At 50.6% G+C, this 21,201-nt stretch overlaps 1 protein-coding gene across 7 annotated transcripts in view; it reads left to right on the forward strand.

The window, feature by feature from the left end:
- Nucleotides 1-4,349: 4,349 nt before the first annotated feature.
- PIF1 (PIF1 5'-to-3' DNA helicase) overlaps nucleotides 4,350-21,201 on the forward strand; it is a 42,016-nt gene continuing 25,164 nt past the window's right edge. Inside the window, exons 1-13 of one of the 7 annotated variants that reach the window (XM_045449459.1) lie at nucleotides 4,350-5,236; nucleotides 10,722-11,298; nucleotides 12,245-12,377; nucleotides 12,463-12,588; nucleotides 12,715-12,868; nucleotides 12,960-13,074; nucleotides 13,151-13,257; nucleotides 14,614-14,753; nucleotides 15,106-15,212; nucleotides 15,902-15,989; nucleotides 16,126-16,271; nucleotides 16,949-17,140; nucleotides 17,352-18,071. In XM_045449459.1, coding sequence (XP_045305415.1) covers nucleotides 10,741-11,298; nucleotides 12,245-12,377; nucleotides 12,463-12,588; nucleotides 12,715-12,868; nucleotides 12,960-13,074; nucleotides 13,151-13,257; nucleotides 14,614-14,753; nucleotides 15,106-15,212; nucleotides 15,902-15,989; nucleotides 16,126-16,271; nucleotides 16,949-17,140; nucleotides 17,352-17,411 — 1,926 coding nt within the window. In that variant the 5' untranslated portion in view covers nucleotides 4,350-5,236; nucleotides 10,722-10,740 and the 3' untranslated portion in view covers nucleotides 17,412-18,071. Of the gene's footprint in view, nucleotides 5,237-9,734; nucleotides 10,064-10,721; nucleotides 11,299-12,244; nucleotides 12,378-12,462; nucleotides 12,589-12,714; nucleotides 12,869-12,959; nucleotides 13,075-13,150; nucleotides 13,258-14,613; nucleotides 14,754-15,105; nucleotides 15,213-15,901; nucleotides 15,997-16,125; nucleotides 16,272-16,948; nucleotides 17,141-17,351; nucleotides 18,072-21,201 lie in introns of those variants that run through there. The other 6 variants (XM_045449460.1, XM_045449461.1, XM_045449463.1 and 3 more) reach the window with 6 other exon arrangements.

The following is a 21,201-nucleotide window of genomic DNA, read 5'->3' on the forward strand; positions in this document are numbered from 1 at the left end:
CAAGAAACTTCGGGGGGGCGGGGTTGGGGGCGGGGAGAGGCTTCCGGGGGCGAGGGGGCGGGGCCCAGGGAAGGGACTAGCAGAGCTGGGAGGCCCAGGGCTGGGGCGGGAAACGGGTGGGGCGGGGCCGGGGCGGAGGGGTGGAGCCTGGACGGGGCCGGGTGGGGGTTTGGGGACTGGATGGTGGAGCCAGAAGGAGGAAGCAGGAGGGGCAGGGCGGAGAGAGGTTTCCCCGACCGCCGAGGGAGAGGGACTGGAAGGGGACAGAGGGTGCGGGGACCGGGCGGAGGGAGGGGGTGGGGGCTTCCGGCTAGAGGCCGAAGAGAGGGACGCGGGCGGGGCCCAAGGGCGGGATCGGGGTGGGGCAGGACCAGCGTGCGCCCGAGGCGCTGGCTGCTTGCGCCTTTGAAGTCTCCAGGCCCCAGAGGGCTGGGGTTGCGGGACTGGGCCACGCCGCCCTGGGCGGCCCAGAGATGGGAGCATCAAGAGGCTCCTCCTCTTTCCTCCCCGACGCTGGGGCAGTGGCGACGACTTGGTCCTCTTCTCCCAGGAGCCTCCTGGCAGGGCTGGGCCTGGACCTCTAGTCAGGTCCGGAGAGTCCGGTAACTCGAAGACTTGGGGCTGGGAGGCTGGACTTCGGGGGAGGGAGTCTTCCCTGTTTTTCAGGGATCCTCAAATGCAGTGTTCTCCTGCCTTCATTGGACATTGCTCAGAGCTGTTCTCTCTGGTTCCTATACCTGAGGGTCACCCTCCACCCACCCCCACCCCCATCCAGCGGTGATCTTGCAACCTCGACAGCCTTGCTGGGTGGGAGTGGAGTGTTAGTTATACCGCGCGCCCTCATTTTATACTTGGGAGAAAGAGGCCCAGAGAGAGAAAGTGACTGGCTACATCCCAGCCTCCAGCTCCCCTCCTACCCCCCACCCTTTCCGTCTCAGCTCTCATAGCCAACCCTGCCCAAGCATGCTTGTGCAGGAAGAATTAAGTATGTGTGAGATCAATGGTGACCTCCTTTGGCTCTAGCTGCTATAGCAGCAGCTGCACCAGTTGACCAAGCTCCCCTTTCACTGCCTTCTGCTGGTCCTCAGGCCCCCAAGCCACTTACAGCCCTGCATGGAAAAAGGTAGCTTGGGGCCCAAGGGGGAGGAAGATGGGGGCATACATTTTCTTTATGCCTGGGCCTGGGTTCCTTTATCTAAAAGGATAAGGAAAATCCAGGCTATGGATTTGAGAAAGTCAATGTATATGGCAACCACATGGTTTTATTCCCTCAGTATGGTTTATTCCCTCTCCAGAGCTGGGCACCTCATGCCTGAGGACTCAGAAGATCCTGTATCTGAAAACTCAGATTCCGCCTGCAGGAGCCCAGAGACCCTGAGGAATTTGTGTTGTTGCACAGCTCATGATTTGGTTGGGGTAAGGTCAGTTTTCATATCCAGTGAGCTCTGTCACTTTTGGGAGTGAGCCACTGATAACCACTTTGGCATCGGTTTTCCCATCCAGCGAGCCATGCTGGCCCTCTGGTTGTTGCTCCTGCACCACATGCATTCATTCAACACAAATATTTTCTTTGCCTTGATCATCAGTCCTTACACTAATATCTGGAAGATAATGGCAAGACCCAGAGTTCCTGTCCTCCATCAGCAGAGAAAGGTGTGTAAACAGATGAGAAAACCGTATGTTAAATGTGAGGGTAAATGCACATAGGAAGGGCACCAAAACCAGAACAAAGGGTCAACACAGGCATTCTAGACAGAGGGGAGAGTATAAGCAATGGCAAAGAAGCATGAAATAGTATAGTGTGTGTTGGCGAGGGGGGGGGTGGGGAGCGGCTAAGCTGGAGAAGCCGACAGAGCTCAGTGTCTGAGAAAGGGCCTTGAAGGCTGTATTGAGGGGACTATATTTTAACCTCAGGGTAATGGGAAATCATTGAAAGTTTTTGGCTGTGGAAGTGATGGAGTCTGTTTTGCACGTACACCATTTAATCAACAAAACTTATTGGGGGCCTTTTAAGTAGGGTGCCTTCCAATACTTCATCCTGGCATTTATTCACTCAAAAGAATTTAGGGAGCCTCTGTCATCTGCTCACTGTACTAAACTCTTCACACATATCTCCTTTAATCTTCACACAAGTGGATAATGACCCGAGAGATAGATACAATTGTTATATTCATTTAACAGATCTTGAATCCAAGGCTTAGACCTGTTTAAGGTCACTTGACTGGTGAGTGGTGGTTTCAAGGATTCAAACCTCCCTTGACTCCAGAGTATGTGCTGTCTACTAAATGTTTTGGCAGCATTGTATGACCAGGCCCCACAAGATCCAGGCCCTGCCTTGGAGAGATGAAGAGCCAGTAGGAGGGTAGACAAGTCCTTAGAAGGGCGCTGATGAAAGAATACTCAGTGTATGGTGAAAGCTGCTTCCCAGAGGAAGGGCTGGAGTGATTGAGTTGTATTCCACTAGGGTGGACATCTTACAAAAGCAGTAACTTTTGTAGAACATCGTGACTTGTTAGGGGAACTGTAGGCAGATTTGTGCAGTCATGTGTGTGTGGTGGTGGCGGCGATGGTGGGAGATTTCAGAAAAGTACCATCGGGGAGGCATCAGGAGCTAGAGCATTAAGGACCTTAAATGCTGACCTAAGGTATTTGAAATTCTTCCTGCAAGTTGCAGGGGGCCACTGAATCAGGGTGGACACGATTTTCACTTTAAAACCTCATTTTTGGGGTGCCTTAGTTGAGCATCAGACTCCTGATTTCAGCTCAGGCCATGATCCCAGGGTTGTGGGATGGAGTCCTGTGTCCACCGGTTCTGTGCTGTGAAGGCTGCTTAAGATTCTATCTCCCTATGCCCCTCTCCTTGCTCATGCACACTCTTTCTGAAATAAAAAAAAAAACAAACCAAACCAAACAAAGACAAAACTCATTTTCATGGCTGCTATGTGAAGAATGGTGACAGAGCATGAGAGATGGGGAGGCCCACTGCGTAGGAAACTGTTACAGAAAATCCAGGTTCAAGGTGATGGAACCTGAACCAGGCCAGTGTTTATGAGGATGGTAGGGACAGATAGAGATTCAAGAGACAGTAAGGTGGGGGTGAGGAAGGGGGTGGAATTGGGGGAAAGTGGTTAAAAGATACAAACTTCCAGTTATAAGGTAAATGAGTGCTAGACTGTAATGTATAACATGATGACTATAGTTGATACCTTTGTATGATATATAGGGAAGATGTTAAGAGAGTAGATCCTAAGAGTTCTTATCACAAGGAGAAATTTGTTTTCTTTTGTTTTTATTGGATCTATGAGATGATGGATGTTAACTAAGCCTATTGTAGTACTAATTTCACAATATATGTAAATACATGGATATTTCAGCTGAGACCTGAAAGATGAAGACAGAGACAGCCACAAAAAGAGTTGAGGGGGAATGTATTTTTTTCTTCCTTTAAACAAATATTTTTAATTTTTTAAAGTAAACTCTACCCCCATCTCAGGGCTCAAACTCACGACCCCAACATCAAGAGATGTGTCCTCTACCAACTGAGCCAACCAGGCACCCTGGAGGAAAGTATTTCACGCAGAGAAAAAAAAAAAAAAAGTGCAAAGACTCAGGAATAGGAATGGGCTTTGGGTGTACAAGGAGCACCAAGGAGGCTATTGTGACAGAGGCATATTGAGTAAGGGAGAAAGTGGTAGACTTGAGGTCACAGTGGAAGGAAGGGAGGGAGTTGGCTGTGGTAAAGACTATGGATTTTATTCTAAGAGGAATTGCCTAGAAAGGCACGGAGGGTTTTCCCATGGAGGGAAAAGCAACATGTGTTTATATGTCTGAAAAGATCCCATCTGCTGCTGTTTGGAGAAAGGACTGGATTGTAGGGGGACAGAGTGGAAGCCCGGAATCCAGTGTCATTAGGAGACTACTACTGAGATCCAGGGAGAGACGATAGGCTGCTAGCTCTAGGGTGTGGGGTGGAGACGGAGAGAATAGATCCAAATTACGTTTTGTAGGCAGACAGAAAAGGTTTTGATGGTGGGTTAGATGTGGTAAGTAAAGAAGGAATCAAGGGTATGGTGGTGCATTTACTGAAATAAAGACAGGAGAAAAACAGGTGTATATGGTGTTGGAGAAGGAGATTAAAAGCTCTGTTTTGGAGAAAGTAAGTTTGACATGCCTGCTAGGCATCTGTGTGGTGATATCAGAAGAACAAATGGAGACAGTCTGGAGTTCAGGGGAGAAAGGCAGGCTAGAGATACAATATTGGGAATCAGCATATAGCTGATAATCAAGCCATGGGATTAGAAAAGATGGAAAAGAAAAAAAAAAAGATAAAGTCCTCCCCACATTGAGAAGTCTGGTTGAGGAAAAGGGAGTTAGCAAAGGAGGAGCCGATAAGTATGAAGTAACGAGTATGAAGCAGAAGTATGAAGAAACGAGGGGAGTGTGTTGTGGAAAAAGAGGATTTCAAGGAAGGAGGGTTACCTGTATCAGAGGCTCAATAAATGAGTGTCAGCTGCCCCGTGATGAAGCAATGCCAAGTGAAATAGTGCTCTGGAAGCTGGAAGACCATTTCAGCATCTCTACAAATTGTCCCTGTAAGCTTAGAGTTGTTAAGGCGAAAGAGAGAAAGGACCATAAAGCTTCTTTTAAGTATCAAATGAGATTATGGCCGAAAACGCATTCTGTAAGCCGCCCAGTCCTGTGATAACGTCACTGTTGGGTTTTTATTAATGAGCTGGCGATTAGAATTAAGACCACCGGTGAGGGAGAGAGCATAAGACGTACAGAAAGAGTTGTCAAGAAGGAAATTTCATAATGAAGAAAACTCCTGAGAGCTTGCGTCAAAACCAGGCTTGGGGTTAGGCGAGAGATACGGGAGCAATGCTGCGCTTCATTTAGAATTTAACCCTGCGGCGATAACAGTAAGAAAAACAGGGCGGATGGAAAACTCAAAGCTGAGAAGGAGGAAGTCCGGCCCCAAACGTGAGATTTCTCTGACTCCGCCTCCCTCCTCCACGGGCCAATCAGGATCCAGGACGGAGAAAGAGGGCGGAGCCTGAGGTCCGTTAATATCCGCTAAGCCCCGTTCAGTTATTCATTTGATTCCTTTCCCTCCAAGGGTTTACTGTTGCTGCTCCCACAAAACTTTGGGAGGGCATACCACTTTGGAAAAAGCTCTGGCAGTTTCATATAAAAGTAAATGTGTACCTGTTCGATGACTCAGCAGTTTCTCACCAAGGTATTTATTTTTGTTTATTTTTAATGTTTGTTTATTTTTTAGAGACAGAGTGTGAGCAGGGAAGGGGCAGAGAGAGAGGGAAACCAAGAATCTGAAGCAGGCTGTCAGCACAGATCCCGACGCGGGACTGGAACTCACCTGGAGATCATGAGCTGAGCCAAAGTCTGAAGCTTAACCAACTGAGCCATTCAGGTGCCCCTCACTGAGGTATTTATTTTTAAAAATTAAAGCATAAACCCACAGAAAGCCCAGATATCCATCAACAGTAAAATGGAAAACTAGTACAGTATATCCATACGGATGGAATACTACTTAGCAATAAAAAGGAACCAACTACTGATACAGCAACATGGATGAATCTCCAAATAATTACGCTGAGTGAAAGAAACCTATACACAAACAATACATATTATATAATTCCATTTACAAGAAGTTTTAGAACAAACTAAATTTATGGTGAAAACCAAGTTAGAGCAGAGTTGCCTGAGGATTGAGGGTGGGAATTGAGTGGTGCAAAGTGACCTGAGGAAACTTTCTAGGTGATGATAATGTTCTTAGAACTGTGCAATGAAGAAAATGTCCCATAGCTTCTAGCCACATACAACTACTGAGCATTTGAAGTGTGGCCAGTACGACTCAAAAACTGAATTTTAGGGCACCTGGATGACTCAGTCAATTGAGCATTGAACTTTGGCTCAGGTCATGATCCCACGGTTCTTAGGTTCAAGCCCCACCTCAGGCTATGGGCTGACAGCGTGAAGCATGTCTCCCTCTCTCTATCTCTGCCCCTCCTCGGCTCGTTCGCACAGGCGTGCACTCTCTCAAAAAAAAATAAATAAAAAATAAAAGAAAACCTTTAGAAAAACAAAACTGAAGCTTAAATTTCATTTAATTTTAATTCATTTGAATTTAAAATTAGCCACCTGTGGCTGGTAACTACCATATACAGCATGGTTTATATCCTGATAAGGATTTGGCTGCACAGATATATGTGTTTGTCAAAACTCTTCTCATGATAAGCGTAAGAGTTGTGCATTTCATCATTTGTGAAGTTTACATTAAAAAGATAAGCATCAGGGCACCTGGGTCACTCCATCCAACTTCAGCTCAGGTCATGATCTCACAGCTCCCGAGTTCGAGCCCCGCGTTGGACTCTGTGCTGACAGCTCAGAGCCTGGAGCCTCCTTCTGATTCTGTGTCTCCCTCTCTCTCTGACCCTCTCTCGCTCATGCTGTGTCTCTCTCTCTGCCTCTCAAAAATGAATAAACATTTAAAAAAAAATTTTTTTTAAGACAAGCATTAGGGGGTGCCTAGGTGGCTCAGTCGGTTAAGCATTGCACTTTGGCTCAGGTCTTGACCTCAAGGTTCCTGAATTGGAGCCCCACATCAGGCTCTCTGTTGTCAACACAGAGCCTGCTTCAGATCCTCTGTCTCCCTGTTTCTCTGCCCCTGCCCCCCTCAAAACTAAATAAACTTAAAAGGGGGGAGGGGACTTGAAAAAAAAAGATAAGCTTTAGGGCAACTGGCTGGATCAGTCAGTAGAGCATACTTGACTCTTCATCGTGGGGTCATGAGTTCAGTCCCCACATTGGGTGTGGAGCCTACTTAAGAAAAGAAAAGCATAAACCCTAGTTAATGCTATGCATGTTAAAGTGTTTAGACATGAAATGTACTGTTGTCTGCAACTTCAAAATGCATAATAGATGGATTCACGAATGTTGAGATGGACAGATGATCAGACATGATAAAACATTAATTGTAGCATCTTGGTGGTGGGTTTATGGGTGTTCACTGTACAATTCTTTCAACCTTTCTGTTTATGTTGGAATATGTTCAGAATAAAATGCTGGAGTTCTCAAAGGCTGAGAGGAGAAAGGAGTGGGGAGTTATTTTCTCATGGGTACAAACTTCGTTTGGGATGATGAAAATTTTCTAGAACTAGTGGTGGTGGTTATGCAATGCTTGAAAGTACTTAATGGCAATGAGTTGTACACTTAAAAATGGTTAAGGGGCACCTGGGTGGCTCAGTCAGTTAAGCATCTGACTTCGGCTCAGGTCATGATCTCATTCATGAGTTCAAGCCCCGCGTCGGGCTCTGTGCTGACAGCTCCGAGCCAGGAGCCTGCTTCGGATTCTGTGTCTCCCTCTCTCTCTGCCCCTCCCCTGCTTGTGCTCTCTCTCTCTCTCTCTCTCTCAAAAATAAACATTAAAAAAAAATTTTTTTTAAATGGTTAAGATGCTGGGGCACCTGGGTGGTCGATCAGTTAAACATCAACTTCGGCTCAGGTCATGGTCTCGCGGTTCCTGAGTTTGAGCCCCGTGTCGGGCTCTGTGCTGCCATCTCAGAGCCTGGAGTCTGCTTCAGATTCTGTGTCTCCCTCTCTCTCTGCTCCTTCCCCATTCATGCTCAGTGCCTCTCTGTCTCTCAAAAATAAATAAACATTAAAAAATGGTTAAGATGGGGGCGCCTGGGTGGCGCAGTCGGTTAAGCGTCCGACTTCAGCCAGGTCGCGATCTCGCGGTCCGTGAGTTCGAGCCCCGCGTCAGGCTCTGGGCTGATGGCTCAGAGCCTGGAGCCTGTTTCCGGTTCTGTGTCTCCCTCTCTCTCTGCCCCTCCCCCGTTCATGCTCTGTCTCTCTCTGTCCCAATAATAAATAAACGTTGAAAAAAAAATGGTTAAGATGGTAAAATTTTGATGTTATTTACATTGTACAATTTTTTTTTTAAGTTTGAAAGCCAAAAGGAAAAAAAAACACTCGGGGAAAATCCATGTGGAGGTGTCTGTGCCTTCTCTAGAGGCAGTCAAGGGTACTGCACAGAAAGAAAGGGGAAGGAAGCAGGCTGTTTGTCGGTGTGCTGGGCCCATTTTGAGCAAAGGGTAGCGGGAAGAAAGAACAGAGGCTTTAGAAACAGACCTGGGTTCATAATCCTAGCTCTTTTCATGTTGTAGTTGTGTGACTGTACTTGTTTCTTAGTGCTGTTGCTGCTGTAACAAATTACCACAAATTTAGTGACTTAAAGCGACACAAATCTATTATCTTGCAGTTCTAGAGGTCTGACATGTGTCTCACTGGGCTAAAATCAGGACCTGTGTTCATTCTGTAGATTCTAGGGAGGAAGAACCTACTTTCTTGCCATTTCCAGCTTCTAGAAGCCTCCTGTATTCTATGTCTTGATTCATGACCCTTTTCTCTGTCAAAGCCAGCAGTAACCTCTTCAAATCTTTCTCTGTTTCTCACACACACCTCTGCTTCTTTATCTCATCTCCTGTTCTCTCTTGCTTTCCTGTTTGCTTTATAAGAATGCTTGTGATTCCATGGCCCACCCAAAAATCCAGGATAATCTTTCCATTTCAGGATCCTTAATTTATCACATCTGCAAAATCTCTTTTGCCATGTAAGGTAACATATTCATAAATTCTGGGGATTAGGATGGGGGCATCTTAGGGAGACCATTATTCTGCCTACCACAGTGATGTTGAGATTTTTCCCATGCCACTGGGGACTGATATGTCAAGATAGAACTGAAGAGGAAAAATATTTCTCCTGATTTTTTTTCTAACAGTTTTATTGAGATATAATTCATATGCCAAAAAATTTGCCCATTTAAAGCATCAGTTCAATGGTTTTTAGTATAGCCACAGAGTTCTACAATCAATAAAAATCTTCATCTTTGACCATTTTTATATATGAGGAAACAAACTTGCTTAGAGTAACATCTAACTGGCAGGGCTGGGTCATGGCAGCAGCTGTCAGGAGCTGAGCTTCCAGTCCAGGTCTGGATTCCCTTCCTGAAATTAGACGAGTCACCTGGGAGCAGTGTGGCATAATAGTTAAACAGCAGGTGCTCACGCTGGGTTAGACTTGGGTTCAAGGCTTTGCTTTGCTATCTACAAGCTATGTGATCTTTGGTAAAATCTCTTGGAGCCTTGGTTTCCTCATTTGAAAAAATGAGGACAAGCCAGTAAAGGAGGGGGCTGACTCACCTGTAAGATCCCTTCCAGCTATGTAATTACAAGCGTCAATGAGGGGGTTGAAAAGATAATTAAAAATACATTCTCTGAGCAGCCAGTGCATTTGACAAAAGGGATACGAACTCCCTGAAGACAGAGGCTCACATGCTTCCTTTGTACTCCCTGAGCACCTAACACAGGTCTAGGAATTCCTGAATGATGGGCCTCAGCCTGCTTGGAGACAAATGCATAAAATGACCCTTACAGAGGCAGAGAAGGATGAAAAGAGGGGTAGGGGGCGGGGGCAGAGGAAGCGACAGGCCTTTGGGTGGTCGGCCCAGGGGCCCAGGAATCGGCAAGCGCCAGGTGAAGGTAAACACGGGTGGGAGGGATCAGAGGCAGCTCATCCCCCAAGGCCAAGTTCAGCCGCTGTGTGGGGGCTAAAGCAGAGAAAAAGTGTGTTGGAGGCACCGTTCTTAAAACAAATCTTCAAGCCGCGTTGTGTGACGCGACACCACGCATCGCCTTGCTGCAGCCCTCCGCCCCTTTCCACTTCCACTGGTCCACCGGCTTTGGTATGCTCGCCCACCACTATAAGCCTCCTTCCTCCAGCTTGCGATTGGTACAGCCCAAGCTCTAGGAGTTGGAACCCAATGAAAGACACGCCCGTTGTCACGCCCCTGTCTCTGATTGGCTGGAGAATTTAAAGATCCGGCCGGTGATAGGATGATTCTCTACTCCTAGATTTGAAAGTTCCTAGTGCCCAAGTTTAGTTAACTGGCCGGCTCTGTTCAGCGCGTTCCTCCGAGTGCCGGTGCAAGTGAGTGTCCACGCGATCCCGGAGGTGGGAGACAAAGTTCTGCTTTTTTCAAAAGGTCTCTGCCGGGAGGGTGCAGACGAGTGGGTCAGACGGAAGAAACAGGGATTCCTGGGCCCCAGGATCCCTCGCGATTTTCGCTGGCAAATATTCTCCACCCTATGCCCACCTTAGAGATTGGGAAGAAGAGTCAGAGCTGCGGAATCAAACTAACCCTGACTCCTACCAGTCGTTGTAGCCCCTCAGTCTGTTTCCATTTCTGTACACGGGAAATAGATTGACCTGGCTGCATATAAACTAGTGAACATATCTGGAGGAAAGAAAGTGCTTATTACAAGTCAGCCCCCTGCTCATCCCTCCTCATGCGCTTCCCCTTCTTCTTTGGGAGAGGACTGAGGATTCCCTTGTCCGCCCTGGGCCTCTTGGAAACAGGTTTCTCTTTTGTTACGGAGCCTGCTTGTCAGACAGCCGAGGCTCTCCAATCCTGGGTGCATTTGATGCTGCCCATCCACCATTCTGGAAATTACTGCGTAGGAGAGTAATGTCTCTGTGAATTCTGGTTGGCCCAGGTCTCTCACCGTCTCCATGACCTCTTTGTGTTACCAGTGACAGCCTCCGTGACCTTATTTGGCTTTGACCGGGCTCCCGTCAAAGTCTCTATACCACCTATTATGCCCCTGAGTCCTCGTGACCCCTGTGCTTCCGGCCTCTTGCAGACCTCCGGAGGCGGTGGAGATGCTGTCGGGCACCCAGGCAGCGCCAGTGGAATTCGAGGACGCAGAGCTGCGGTGTCGCGTGGCTGTGGAGGAGCTGAGCCCCAGCGGGCAGCCGCGAAAGCGCCAGGCCCTACGCACCGCGGAGCTGAGCCTGGGACGAAATGAGCGCCGCGAGTTGCTGCTGCGGCTGCAAGCGCCTGGGCCCGCGGGGCGGCCGCGCTGCTTCCCTCTGAGGGCGGCGCGCCTCTTCACGCGCTTCGCAGCGGCCGGGCGCAGCACACTACGGCTCCCACTCGACAGCGCTCCCCGCGCGGGCGCTGTGCAGCTGCTGCTCTCCGACTGCCCCCCCGACCGCCTGCGACGCTTCTTGCGCACGCTGCGTCTCAAGCTGGCCGCAGCCCCGGGCCCCGGACCGGCCTCCGCCCGCGCACAGCTGCTTGGCCCGCGGCCCCGAGACTTCGTCACCATCAGCCCAGTGCAGCCGGAGGAGTTGCGGCGCGCGGCGCCCACCGGCGTCCCGCACGCCACGCCCGTGAAGCGGCCGAGGGAACTCCGGGCGAGATCTGAGCCCAGCAACGTGAGGACCGGAAAGCGGGGACGCCTTAGGGAGTGGGTGTGCCACTGAGATGGAAGAGACCCAGGAGGTCCAAGTTTGGGGTTGGGGGGAGGATGGTGGCAGTATTCGAGGAGGTTGCTGGTTATCTCAGAGGAGATGCCCATCAGACGTAGGAGGATGACAGAGAGATGAGGGTTGTGCGTATTTCCCATAGTGCAATTCCTGAGTAAGCTAGAATGGGAAAAGAGGCCCAGGTCACGTTAAAGGGGAAAGAGAAGGAGGCCTAGAAAGAAAGGTGACTTTAGAAGAAAAAGTAGGAAGCTATTCAGCCTGGAGAAGGAGAGAAGTTTTTGAAAAAAAGAATTGGTCAGCAGTGTCTGGGCAGCCAACGGGTCTGATCATATTGGGGGGGGGGGGGGGAGGGAGAGGGCGGTTTGCAAAGCCTGGTGGGTTTGTGAACTGGGGCAGATGGATGGTAGACTACAGGGGTTCAAGACTAAGCTGGTGAAAGGATGGAGATGGCACAAGAAAGGGGCCCTGTCCAGGAAGGGTTTTGCTGGGGTATTTTGTTTTACTTTTTTTTTTTTTTTTTTAAGTAGGCCTCACGTCCATTGTGGGGCTTGAACTCAGGACTCTGAGGTCAAGAGTCACATGCTCCACCAACTGAGCCAGCCAGGCACCCCATTGCTGGGGTATTTTGAAGTGAGAGAGACAGGTTTGTGACAGAAAGAGAAGTGAGAAGGAAGGACCTGTGAGAGAACCAGGAGATTTAGGGAAACCAGGGGAGGGAGCTGAGGGAGGTCTGGACCTCCCTTAGACCTACTTAATGCAGTAATCAGGGCACCAGGGATCAGTGGAGGGGCTTCAAGGAGTGAAGCCAGCAGAGACCTAGCATTGTGCGCAAGCTAAGAAGGGAGGGGCAATGCCTAAGGGGTGGTAGGAAGCTCTGAGTCCTGTCCCCCCATAGGAAGCCCCAAAGTGGCCCTTGCCTGTGAAGAGGCTGAGCTTGCCCCCGAGCAAACCACAGCTTTCTGAAGAACAGGCTGCTGTGCTGAGGGTTGTCCTGAAAGGCCAGAGCATCTTCTTCACTGGGAGTGCAGGTAGTGGAGGGCAGAATAGGGGCTGGGGGAACGGAGGTGGGATACAGTGGAGGAGCAGGTGACCCTGACTTTACCCTCTGCCCAGGGACAGGGAAGTCTTATCTGCTGAAGCGTATCCTGGGCTTGCTGCCTCCCACAGGTACTGTGGCTACTGCCAGCACTGGGGTGGCAGCCTGCCACATCGGGGGTACCACTCTCCATGCCTTTGCAGGTAAGTAGGAACCTCTAGGGCTTGAGCTGGAAGCAAGCCAGGCCTCTGAGAAGGGAGGGAGAGGGGGTCAGGGTTGGGCCAGGGCCACGGTCTCAGGCTAAATACTCTCTCTCACATCACTCACAGGCATCGGCTCAGGCCAGGCTCCTCTGGCCCAATGTGTAGCCCTGGCTCAGCGGCCAGCTGTGCGGCAGGGCTGGCTGAACTGCCAGCGGCTAGTCATTGATGAGATCTCCATGGTGGAGGCCGACCTGTTTGACAAGCTGGAAGCCGTGGCCAGGTCAGTATATGCAGTAAGGGCTGTGTTCTGGTGGTTTTCCATATGGAACCTGTCCATCCCAGCTCCTAAAGTACCCCATGCTCCTCTCCAGAGCTATCCGGCAGCAGAACAAACCATTTGGAGGGATCCAGCTCATCATCTGTGGGGACTTCCTGCAGCTGCCACCTGTAACCAAGGGCTCCCAGCCCCCAAAGTTCTGCTTTCAGGTATCACTCACCCTCTAGCCCTGTCCTCCATAGATGTCTGCTCTTCTCCCTGATACCCCTACTCTCCCCGCACCAGGCCAAGAGCTGGAGAAGATGTGTCCCAGTGACCCTGGAGCTGACCGAGGTGTGGAGGCAGGCAGACCAGACCTTCATCTCTCTGCTGCAGGCTGTCAGGCTGGGAAGGTGGGCCCTGGTGAACAGAGAAGGGGCCATGGATGAGGATCCAAGTGTGGGTTACAGGGGAGCACAGGGATCCAGAGAAGGGGGAAAAAATGCTTCATGGCCCCATAGAAGATGGTCACTATGTGAGCACTGGGACCCTGCCTCCTCCAAGGTTGGGTCCCCATCACCCAGCACAGGCCCTGGCACAGAGTAGGTGTCAGGGAAGTGTGGGCACATGGACACACAAGAGGAAATCAGAGATGTTAACACTCCTATTTCACAGATGCCGAAACAGGGGTTCAAAGAGGTGAAGTACCTTGCCCAGAGTCACAGCCAGTAAGTGCCTGGGCTGGGATTTGAACCTGGCCTGATTCTAAAGCCCAAGTTCCTTCCACTCTCAGAGCCTATGGGGTCACTTGATGAGGGAAGGAGGTTGCAGACATGATCCCACCCCAGCTAGGACAAAAGGCTGAAATGCCAGGACTAGTCTAATGTGGGAGTGGACAGGAGGACAGGAAGGTGGAAGACATGGCCCAGAGCTGGGCTTTGAAAACCAGACTGAAATGGGATGGGGAGCAAGTGGTTGTGGTGAGGGGCTTTCTATGTTTAGGGACCCCTGTCAGACAGAGGAAGCAGGTAGGAAGGTGCATCGCATACACCAGCATGTGTGGGGAACAAGAGGAAGGCTGAGTGGCAGAGCAGTGAGAGATGGTCCCGTTTTTCCCCCTTCTTCCACCTGATTTGCTGTTGTTCCCAGGCTTTCTCATGTGGAGGAAAGCTTGAGATAGAAACACAGGCTAGGGGCACGTGGCCGGGTCAGTCGGAGAAGCATGTGATTCTTAATCTTGAGGTCCCCAGTTCAAGCCCCACATTGGGTGTACAGATTTATTAAATAAACTTTAAACACACACACACACACACACACACACACATATATATATATACATACGCACTAGATTTTTGTCCCCAAAGCAGCAAGCAAGAGGCTAGAAGATAGTAGCCTGGAGACTGATTTGATTATAGGCTACCAGTATGACAGGTTATCGACATCAACACCTTGTCTAGGTCCTTTAAACTTCTGGCCTATGCTCACTCATCATATCCAACTTCCTCTGGAGCACCGGGGTGGGAGGGTGGCTAGCTCCTACCTGGAGGCATTCACAGGGAAGGGAGCCTGCCCATGATCATTCTCCATGTCTGGGGTCTGAGTGGGGAAGGGCAACTTGGTCAGCCTGGGGGCCAGCACATTTTGCCCTGGTGACCCTTTCTAATCCCTAAGCCTGACCCATGGCCTATTGCTTGGGCCATATTAGCTCTGTGCCCTGCCTTCCCTGGTGTTCAGGGGGGTGCTCTGCCCTGACAGCCTAGCCTCTACAGGTGCTCAGATGAAGTGACCCACCAGCTCCAGGCCACAGCCTCCCATAAGGTGGGGCGAGATGGGATTGTGGCCACGAGGCTTTGCACTCACCAGGATGATGTGGCCCTCACCAATGAGAGGCGACTGCAGGAACTGCCAGGTGAGCAGGAAGCCAGGGCTGGGCAAGACCATCTGGGAGAAGCCGTCAGGCACATGTGGGCCCTCCTCCCCCAACAGCTTGGATATTTAGGCCCCTAACTTCTCTGGCCATAAAGGCATTTACATTTGTAGATGTAACTGTGACTTGGAGAGGCAGGACTTTGAATGGGTCAAGGTCACCGAACTAGTAAATGTTGGAAGTAAGACTTGAACCCAGGCTCCTGATTCAAAAGCCCTGGCTTGCCTGAACTGTCCCCACTACCTCCTTCCATACCCTGGTCTAATAAATGTTTCTGGAAACTGAACCACAAGTCAGTGACTTGTAATCTGTTTGCCCAACTCTTTTTTCCTAGGTGAGGTACACAGCTTTAAGGCCATGGACAGTGACCCCGAGCAAGCCCGAACCCTGGATGCCCATTGTCCTGTTAGCCAGATCCTTCAACTAAAGCTGGGGGCCCAGGTGAGTTGGGAAGCAGGGCCAAGACCCTGAAAGCCTGGGCCTCTCCTGTCCTTGCACCTCTCCCCAGGCTGCTTCACAGCCAGAAAGCCTAGCTGTGACCCCAGTGAACTCCCTCCCTCCCGCTTCTACCCACCTTCCCGTCTTCAGCCTCCCACTGCCCTCCTCTTGCTAGGCCTGGGAGCGCCAACAGCAATGCTTTGGACAAGTCCCTTTCTCTTGCTGAAGATCAGTTTCCATATCTGTGTAGTGTGAAAGAGCCCTGCTTCTTCCCATGGTGTTGGGGTGGGCCAAATGGGAGACTTGCCTTGGGTTCCGAAGGGCACTTAAGGGCTGGAGAGGGGTGGCAGGACCTGGGGCTGTCCCTCATGATTGCGGCCCAGACACATATCGCATAACAGACATGATCATTTTCAGAGCCATGTGAGGTGTGTTACGTTATTGCTCTCTCCCTCTTCCTGAGGCAAACAGCAAATGTCATTCCACTTTGACATTAGGTGCAACTGAGACCGGGGAAAATAAAGCAGCTTGCCATAGGGGTCACAGTCAGCAGATGGCAGAGTTAAGGATTAGGTCTTAGTGCCCCTCCATGAGTGCCCCCAGCCTCCTGGGACTGCTACAGCAAGTCTGGAACTGAGGCAGGGCATAGGAATGGGCTGTTCTCCATGGGTCAAGTCCTCTTTCTCTTGCAGGTGATGTTGGTGAAGAATTTAGCGGTGTCCCGAGGCCTGGTGAATGGTGCCCGTGGGGTGGTTGTTGGGTTCGAGACAGAGGGGAGAGGTAGGCAGTGGGGAAGCAGTCCTACAGCTTGGGTTTGCGGCAGGGCCCTGGGGTATGTGAGGAGGAGAAGGCCTGCTCCTCACCTCTGAGCCCTGAAGCAGGGCTGAAAGGTGGGATTTCTCCACACCTCCCTCAGGGCTGCCCCAGGTGCGGTTCCTGTGTGGAGTCACCGAGGTCATCCATGCTGACCGCTGGACGGTGCAGGCCACTGGCGGCCAACTCCTCAGTCGGCAGCAGCTGCCCCTCCAGCTGGCCTGGGCAATATCTATCCACAAGAGCCAGGTGAGCAGTCAGTGTGGGGGACGGGGACAGGGCAGGGCAGACGGGGGTACTGAATAGACCTAGGGCATGTTGAAGGGGGTTCTTAAAGGCTTTATGGAGGTTGAGTTTGCTCTGGATAGAAAGTTCCAGACCATCGCTTCTCGGCCTTTTGGCTAAGATCAAGTGTAGTCAAAGTTCCACACCAGTGGCAGAATTAACCTTTCTTTAGTGCATTTCCCATCCTGCTTCCTCTCCCTTTCCCAAACACAAAGTCTCCTATTCTGCCATTTTGTGAGGCACTACCAGATGTTAAATTTAATCCTTACAACTGTGCGAGGTATAGATGTGATCATCATTCCTGTTCTACAGAAGAGAAAACTAAAGCTCAGAGCAGTTAAGTAACTTGCCCAAGGTTACACAGAGAGTGAGAGGCAGAGCCAGGATTCATTTCCATGCTTGTCTGACCCAGGCCTGTGCTCTTTCCTTTCGCCACCATCCCTCTACTGAATTTGTGTCTCTTGGACCTCCTCCCACTCAGACACTCAGCTGCTGTCAATCTGTCCCTCTGCCTTGAGAATCTCTAGACTGGGTGAGGAGCTCCAGAGGCAGTAGCTGGACTGGTGTAGGTGGGGTCAGGCTCTTGGGCACAAGGGATTTCAGGGTGAGCTGGCTCCAGCTGTGTCTCCCCATTCCCCCAGGGCATGACCCTGGATTGCGTGGAGATCTCTCTGGGCCGAGTGTTTGCCAGTGGCCAGGCCTATGTGGCCCTTTCCCGGGCCCGCAGCCTGCAGGGCCTGCGTGTGCTGGACTTTGATCCCATGGTGGTTCGCTGTGACCCTCGTGTGCTGAGCTTCTATGCCACTCTGCAGAGGGGCAGGGGCCTCAAGATGGTAAGATGGAATCACCTGATGGTGGGCCATATAGCGTGGGAAGCCTGGGAACTAGGACAGAGGGAAGGCCAAGGGATCCTGGGGTAAGGATGGCAGAGCCTTCTCTGGCTCTGTTGGGAACAGGGGCAAGAAGAAGGAGATGCTGGCCCCTGGGCTGTGGCCTTAGGGGACAGCATGAACCGATGACTGGCTTTCTCTGTCTCTGCTCCAGAAGTCTCCAAATGATGATGAGGCAGCCTCAGACCAAGAGAATGAGGACCCAAACCTTTGAGCCTCAAAGAGAAGACACATGATGGTCTCCCCTACTTCTTCCTCCCTAGTGGGCCAGGGCCTCTGAAGATAACTTGGGGAAGATAGTCAACCCTTTCTCCTTCGTTAGGGCTCTCAGCCTCCTGGTCTTTCCTGGTCCAGGTTCAAGGGAGACTACTTCTTACCCCTTTTCCAGCTCTGCCTCAGTTTCTCCCTTTGCCCTGGGTAAGCTACTTCCAGGGACAGGAGTAACCCTTTCTGTGCCAACTGGGAAAGGGCTTATGGTGGCACCTGGTGTTACAGGACAAAGCTCTCTGCGAGGGCTACCCCAGGGCCACACGGTTGTGAATGCTGCCCTCTTTGGGCTGCAGAGAGGAGAGGCAGTGAAGACAGGTGCTTCAGGAGCAGGAACAGGCTATAACAGTCCTGAACTGGGAGACTCAGGCCAAATACAGGCCCCACACAGAGAAAGGAACCTGGGGTTATCATCACAGGTAGGCCCAGGATAGCACAAGCCAGGACACACACTCTCCTGAGCTTAACCTGAGAAGACACAATGCAAACCATGTGTCTGTTATCTTAAGCTCCCTTTTTGGAGAAGAAATCATATTTAGGGGTATTGAGATGGATGTTCTCAGATCGTATTTATTTAGGACAAATAAACTTGTGAATTGTGTAAGGACTCTGAGTTGAGTCTTCTGCTCTCCTTAAGAAGGCATCCCATGGGGCTCAGTTCGTTAAGCGTCCAACTCTTGATTTCCACTGAGGTCATGATCATGGTCATGAGGTTGATCCCCACATTGGGCTTTGCACTGGGCATAGAGCCTGCTTAAGATTCTATCTCTCCCTCTCCCTCTGCCCATCTCTCACTCTCACATGCTCACTCTCTCTCAAAGGCACATCCCTGCCTGAGGCACTGGCTATAAATGTTGCCATGGCCCTCTCCCCGTGGGTACACACAGAGGTGTTTGTTTACATCACGATGGCTGAGCTCACGGTACCCTTATATGAGCTTTTATTAGGATCACCCGTTATTTGGAAAGCTGAGTTACCCAAGATTGAGACTCACAACGAAATGACAAGGTGAATCACCGTTGCCCAGTAGTCAGACAAAGGCACACAAGAGAATTCACATGGTAGGAAATGGGCCTGTCACAATGAGTGCTGGGGATCTCAGTTGCAACTTTTTTATTTTGTGCCTTGCTGAGGCTCCAGCTTGAATGTTCCAATTGGGAAAGGATCATCAGCAAACTAACTTCAGTTGTTCAAAGAGTGAAGTGGAAATTGCTGAGGGGCCCTTACAGTTTGGCTAAAACTAAGGTTCCCTGCTTATGAGTAAATGTATTTTAAATATGAAGTTGACAATGGTAAGGAGTGAAACCATGCTGGTTGCAGGAAGACATGAATTCTGGGTACCTGAGAGCATTTATCCTTGTCTTTCAAGAGCCAGCAGAGGCCCCAGCACACAGAGCAGGTGCTCAAGGAGTGTCTAGTTAAATGGTGGAGACCATGGGTAGGGCAGCTCAGTGCTATGGTGCTTCAGAGGAGCTATGGATCCTCAGACCTTCCCCATGGGCTTCATGGAAGAGGCAGGGTTACAAGAGCTTGTGGAGAATTAGACTGACCGGGGACAGACCTGGCTTTCCATCTGATTTTGCCACTCGCCAGCTGTGTAACTTTAGGCATGTTACACAGCCTCTCTGGGGGGTTTCTTTATCTGTAAAGTGCAGGTGGTAACTGTGACTTTCGTGTAGGGTTGTTAGGAGAAAGGTCAGCCACATGGCAGGAACTCGGTCAGGAGCTGTCATTAACATTTATGATCACTAACAATTATCACCATAATATCTGGTTCCTACACTCCTTTGGCAGACAAGATGTGGAGCCTCAGAGGGGTGCCAGCCTCACCCCTGTACAACCCCTGCCTGTCTCCCTCTCGTCACCACTTTTCCTGATCTTGAGGAGTTGATTGTTTTTCTGTAGCTTGAACCCTTTTCTTTGCCCCAAATAGAAAACACTCCTAGGAGGAACCAAGCCCATCAGGGTGACCCCCCACCCACCCACAAGTGGGCAATCATGGTGGTCTTTAAATGTAGTGCCATTTGAGGGGCGCCTGGGTGGCACAGTCGGTTAAACGTCCGACTTCAGCCAGGTCACGATCTTGCGGTCCGTGAGTTCGAGCCCCGCATCGGGCTCTGGGCTGATGGCTCAGAGCCTGGAGCCTGTTTCGGATTCTGTGTCTCCCTCTCTCTCTGCCCCTCCCCCGTTCATGCTCTGTCTCTCTCTATCCCAAAAATAAATAAACGTTGAAAAAAATAAATAAATAAATGTAGTGCCATTTGAAAGTCAGTGTTTCCCATCTGCCTATATGACATAGCCCTCCTTGCAGAACCAGCTCTGAGCTGATCTCACCATGCCCTGCCCTCAAGGGGCTTACTGGTCTGGCTGCACTTGCTTTTTTCACTCTTTCCACTTAACACAGTTTGGGGACCATCCAGTTCAGCACAGATAGCACTTGCTTGTGCTTCCTAGCAGCTCTGCACCTTGGGGGTTCTTGGATGGAAACAGAAGAACTTGACTCAAGATAATGAGCAGGAAAGGAAGGTAGTGGAAAGCTAGCTCAAAGAACTGATATGAAGCCCAGAAACCCAAACTTGGATACAAGTGGGAACCAGAGAAGCTAGAACAAATGGCAAGAGTGGACCTGGGGGCAGAGGGCTGGGGGAAGTTCTGTGTCCCCTGGACACAAGCACAGCCATCAGGGAAGGAATCCTGTACTTTCCTGCCTCCTTGCTTCACTCAGCCCACACCTAAAGGCAGGTGCAGGTATGTGGCTGGTGGGGCTTGGTCTCCAATGCAAGCCCTGCAGCTACTAGCAAGAGTACCTAGCAAGAGGTTGGGTATACCATCAAGGTACGAGAGGGACCAGGGCTTCTGCCAAGAGATGAATGTCCCATCATCCCCCAGAGCCAGGCTGTTGAAGATGTTTGAGGATCCTGGCAATGCAGTCATTTCTTCTGCATCCTCTCCTGGGGCTCTCCTCTCTGACCGCTCCCCTACTACACACTAGTAGGCATGTCCCACTACCCCCAGATTTTTTCCCCTCCTCCAAGGACTGATTTTAGCTTTCCCTGGTCTCATATTGACTTGCCCTGCTTAAAGATGTCTTCCTCACGGGACTGCCTGTATACCAGAAAGTCCCTTCTGGATGTTCTCCAGAAGGCTCCAGAGAAAGGCACACATGTCCCCTGTGAGGAGGAGCTGCCCTCAGGCCAGAGGGATATGTGTAAGGAACCTCACAGTCCTTTATGTTCTTGGCATCTAATTTAATCTAACTTCAAACCTATATTCCTGAGGGTGTAGGGAAACCCCATCTTAGAATTGAGGGCTCCCCATTCACCCCTGGCATCACACAGGCTGGGAGTAGGGCTTGCAAGAGAAGGTCTCTTGTGTCCATGGCCTCATGGTGGCTGCTGACACCCACAGTGACAAGCTCCATAGACTTTGACTCTACCCAGGCCCTAGGGAAAGGTAAGGGTGGAGAAGAGGTCATAGCCTCTCCAGGGACCTCACACTCTGCCCTCCAGAGCCCTGCCACCTCCTTGTGGTGCTCCCAGGGCACCTTCACTCACCCCTCACCCCTCCCTAGTTTTGGAAACCCTCCTCTCTCTGCCTCTCCTTCCCCCCAGCATAATCCCCTCAAGAAACTGGAAGCAAAAGCCAGGAGAGTGTGTTCTCAGGTAGCCCCTGGATTTGAGGCAAAGAAGCCCAAAGGCCTAGTGACCCTGCTTAGAATATGGGGGTGTGGTGGACAG

The sequence above is a fragment of the Leopardus geoffroyi genome, chromosome B3, assembly GCF_018350155.1.
Source record: "Leopardus geoffroyi isolate Oge1 chromosome B3, O.geoffroyi_Oge1_pat1.0, whole genome shotgun sequence".
NCBI lineage: Eukaryota > Metazoa > Chordata > Mammalia > Carnivora > Felidae > Leopardus > Leopardus geoffroyi.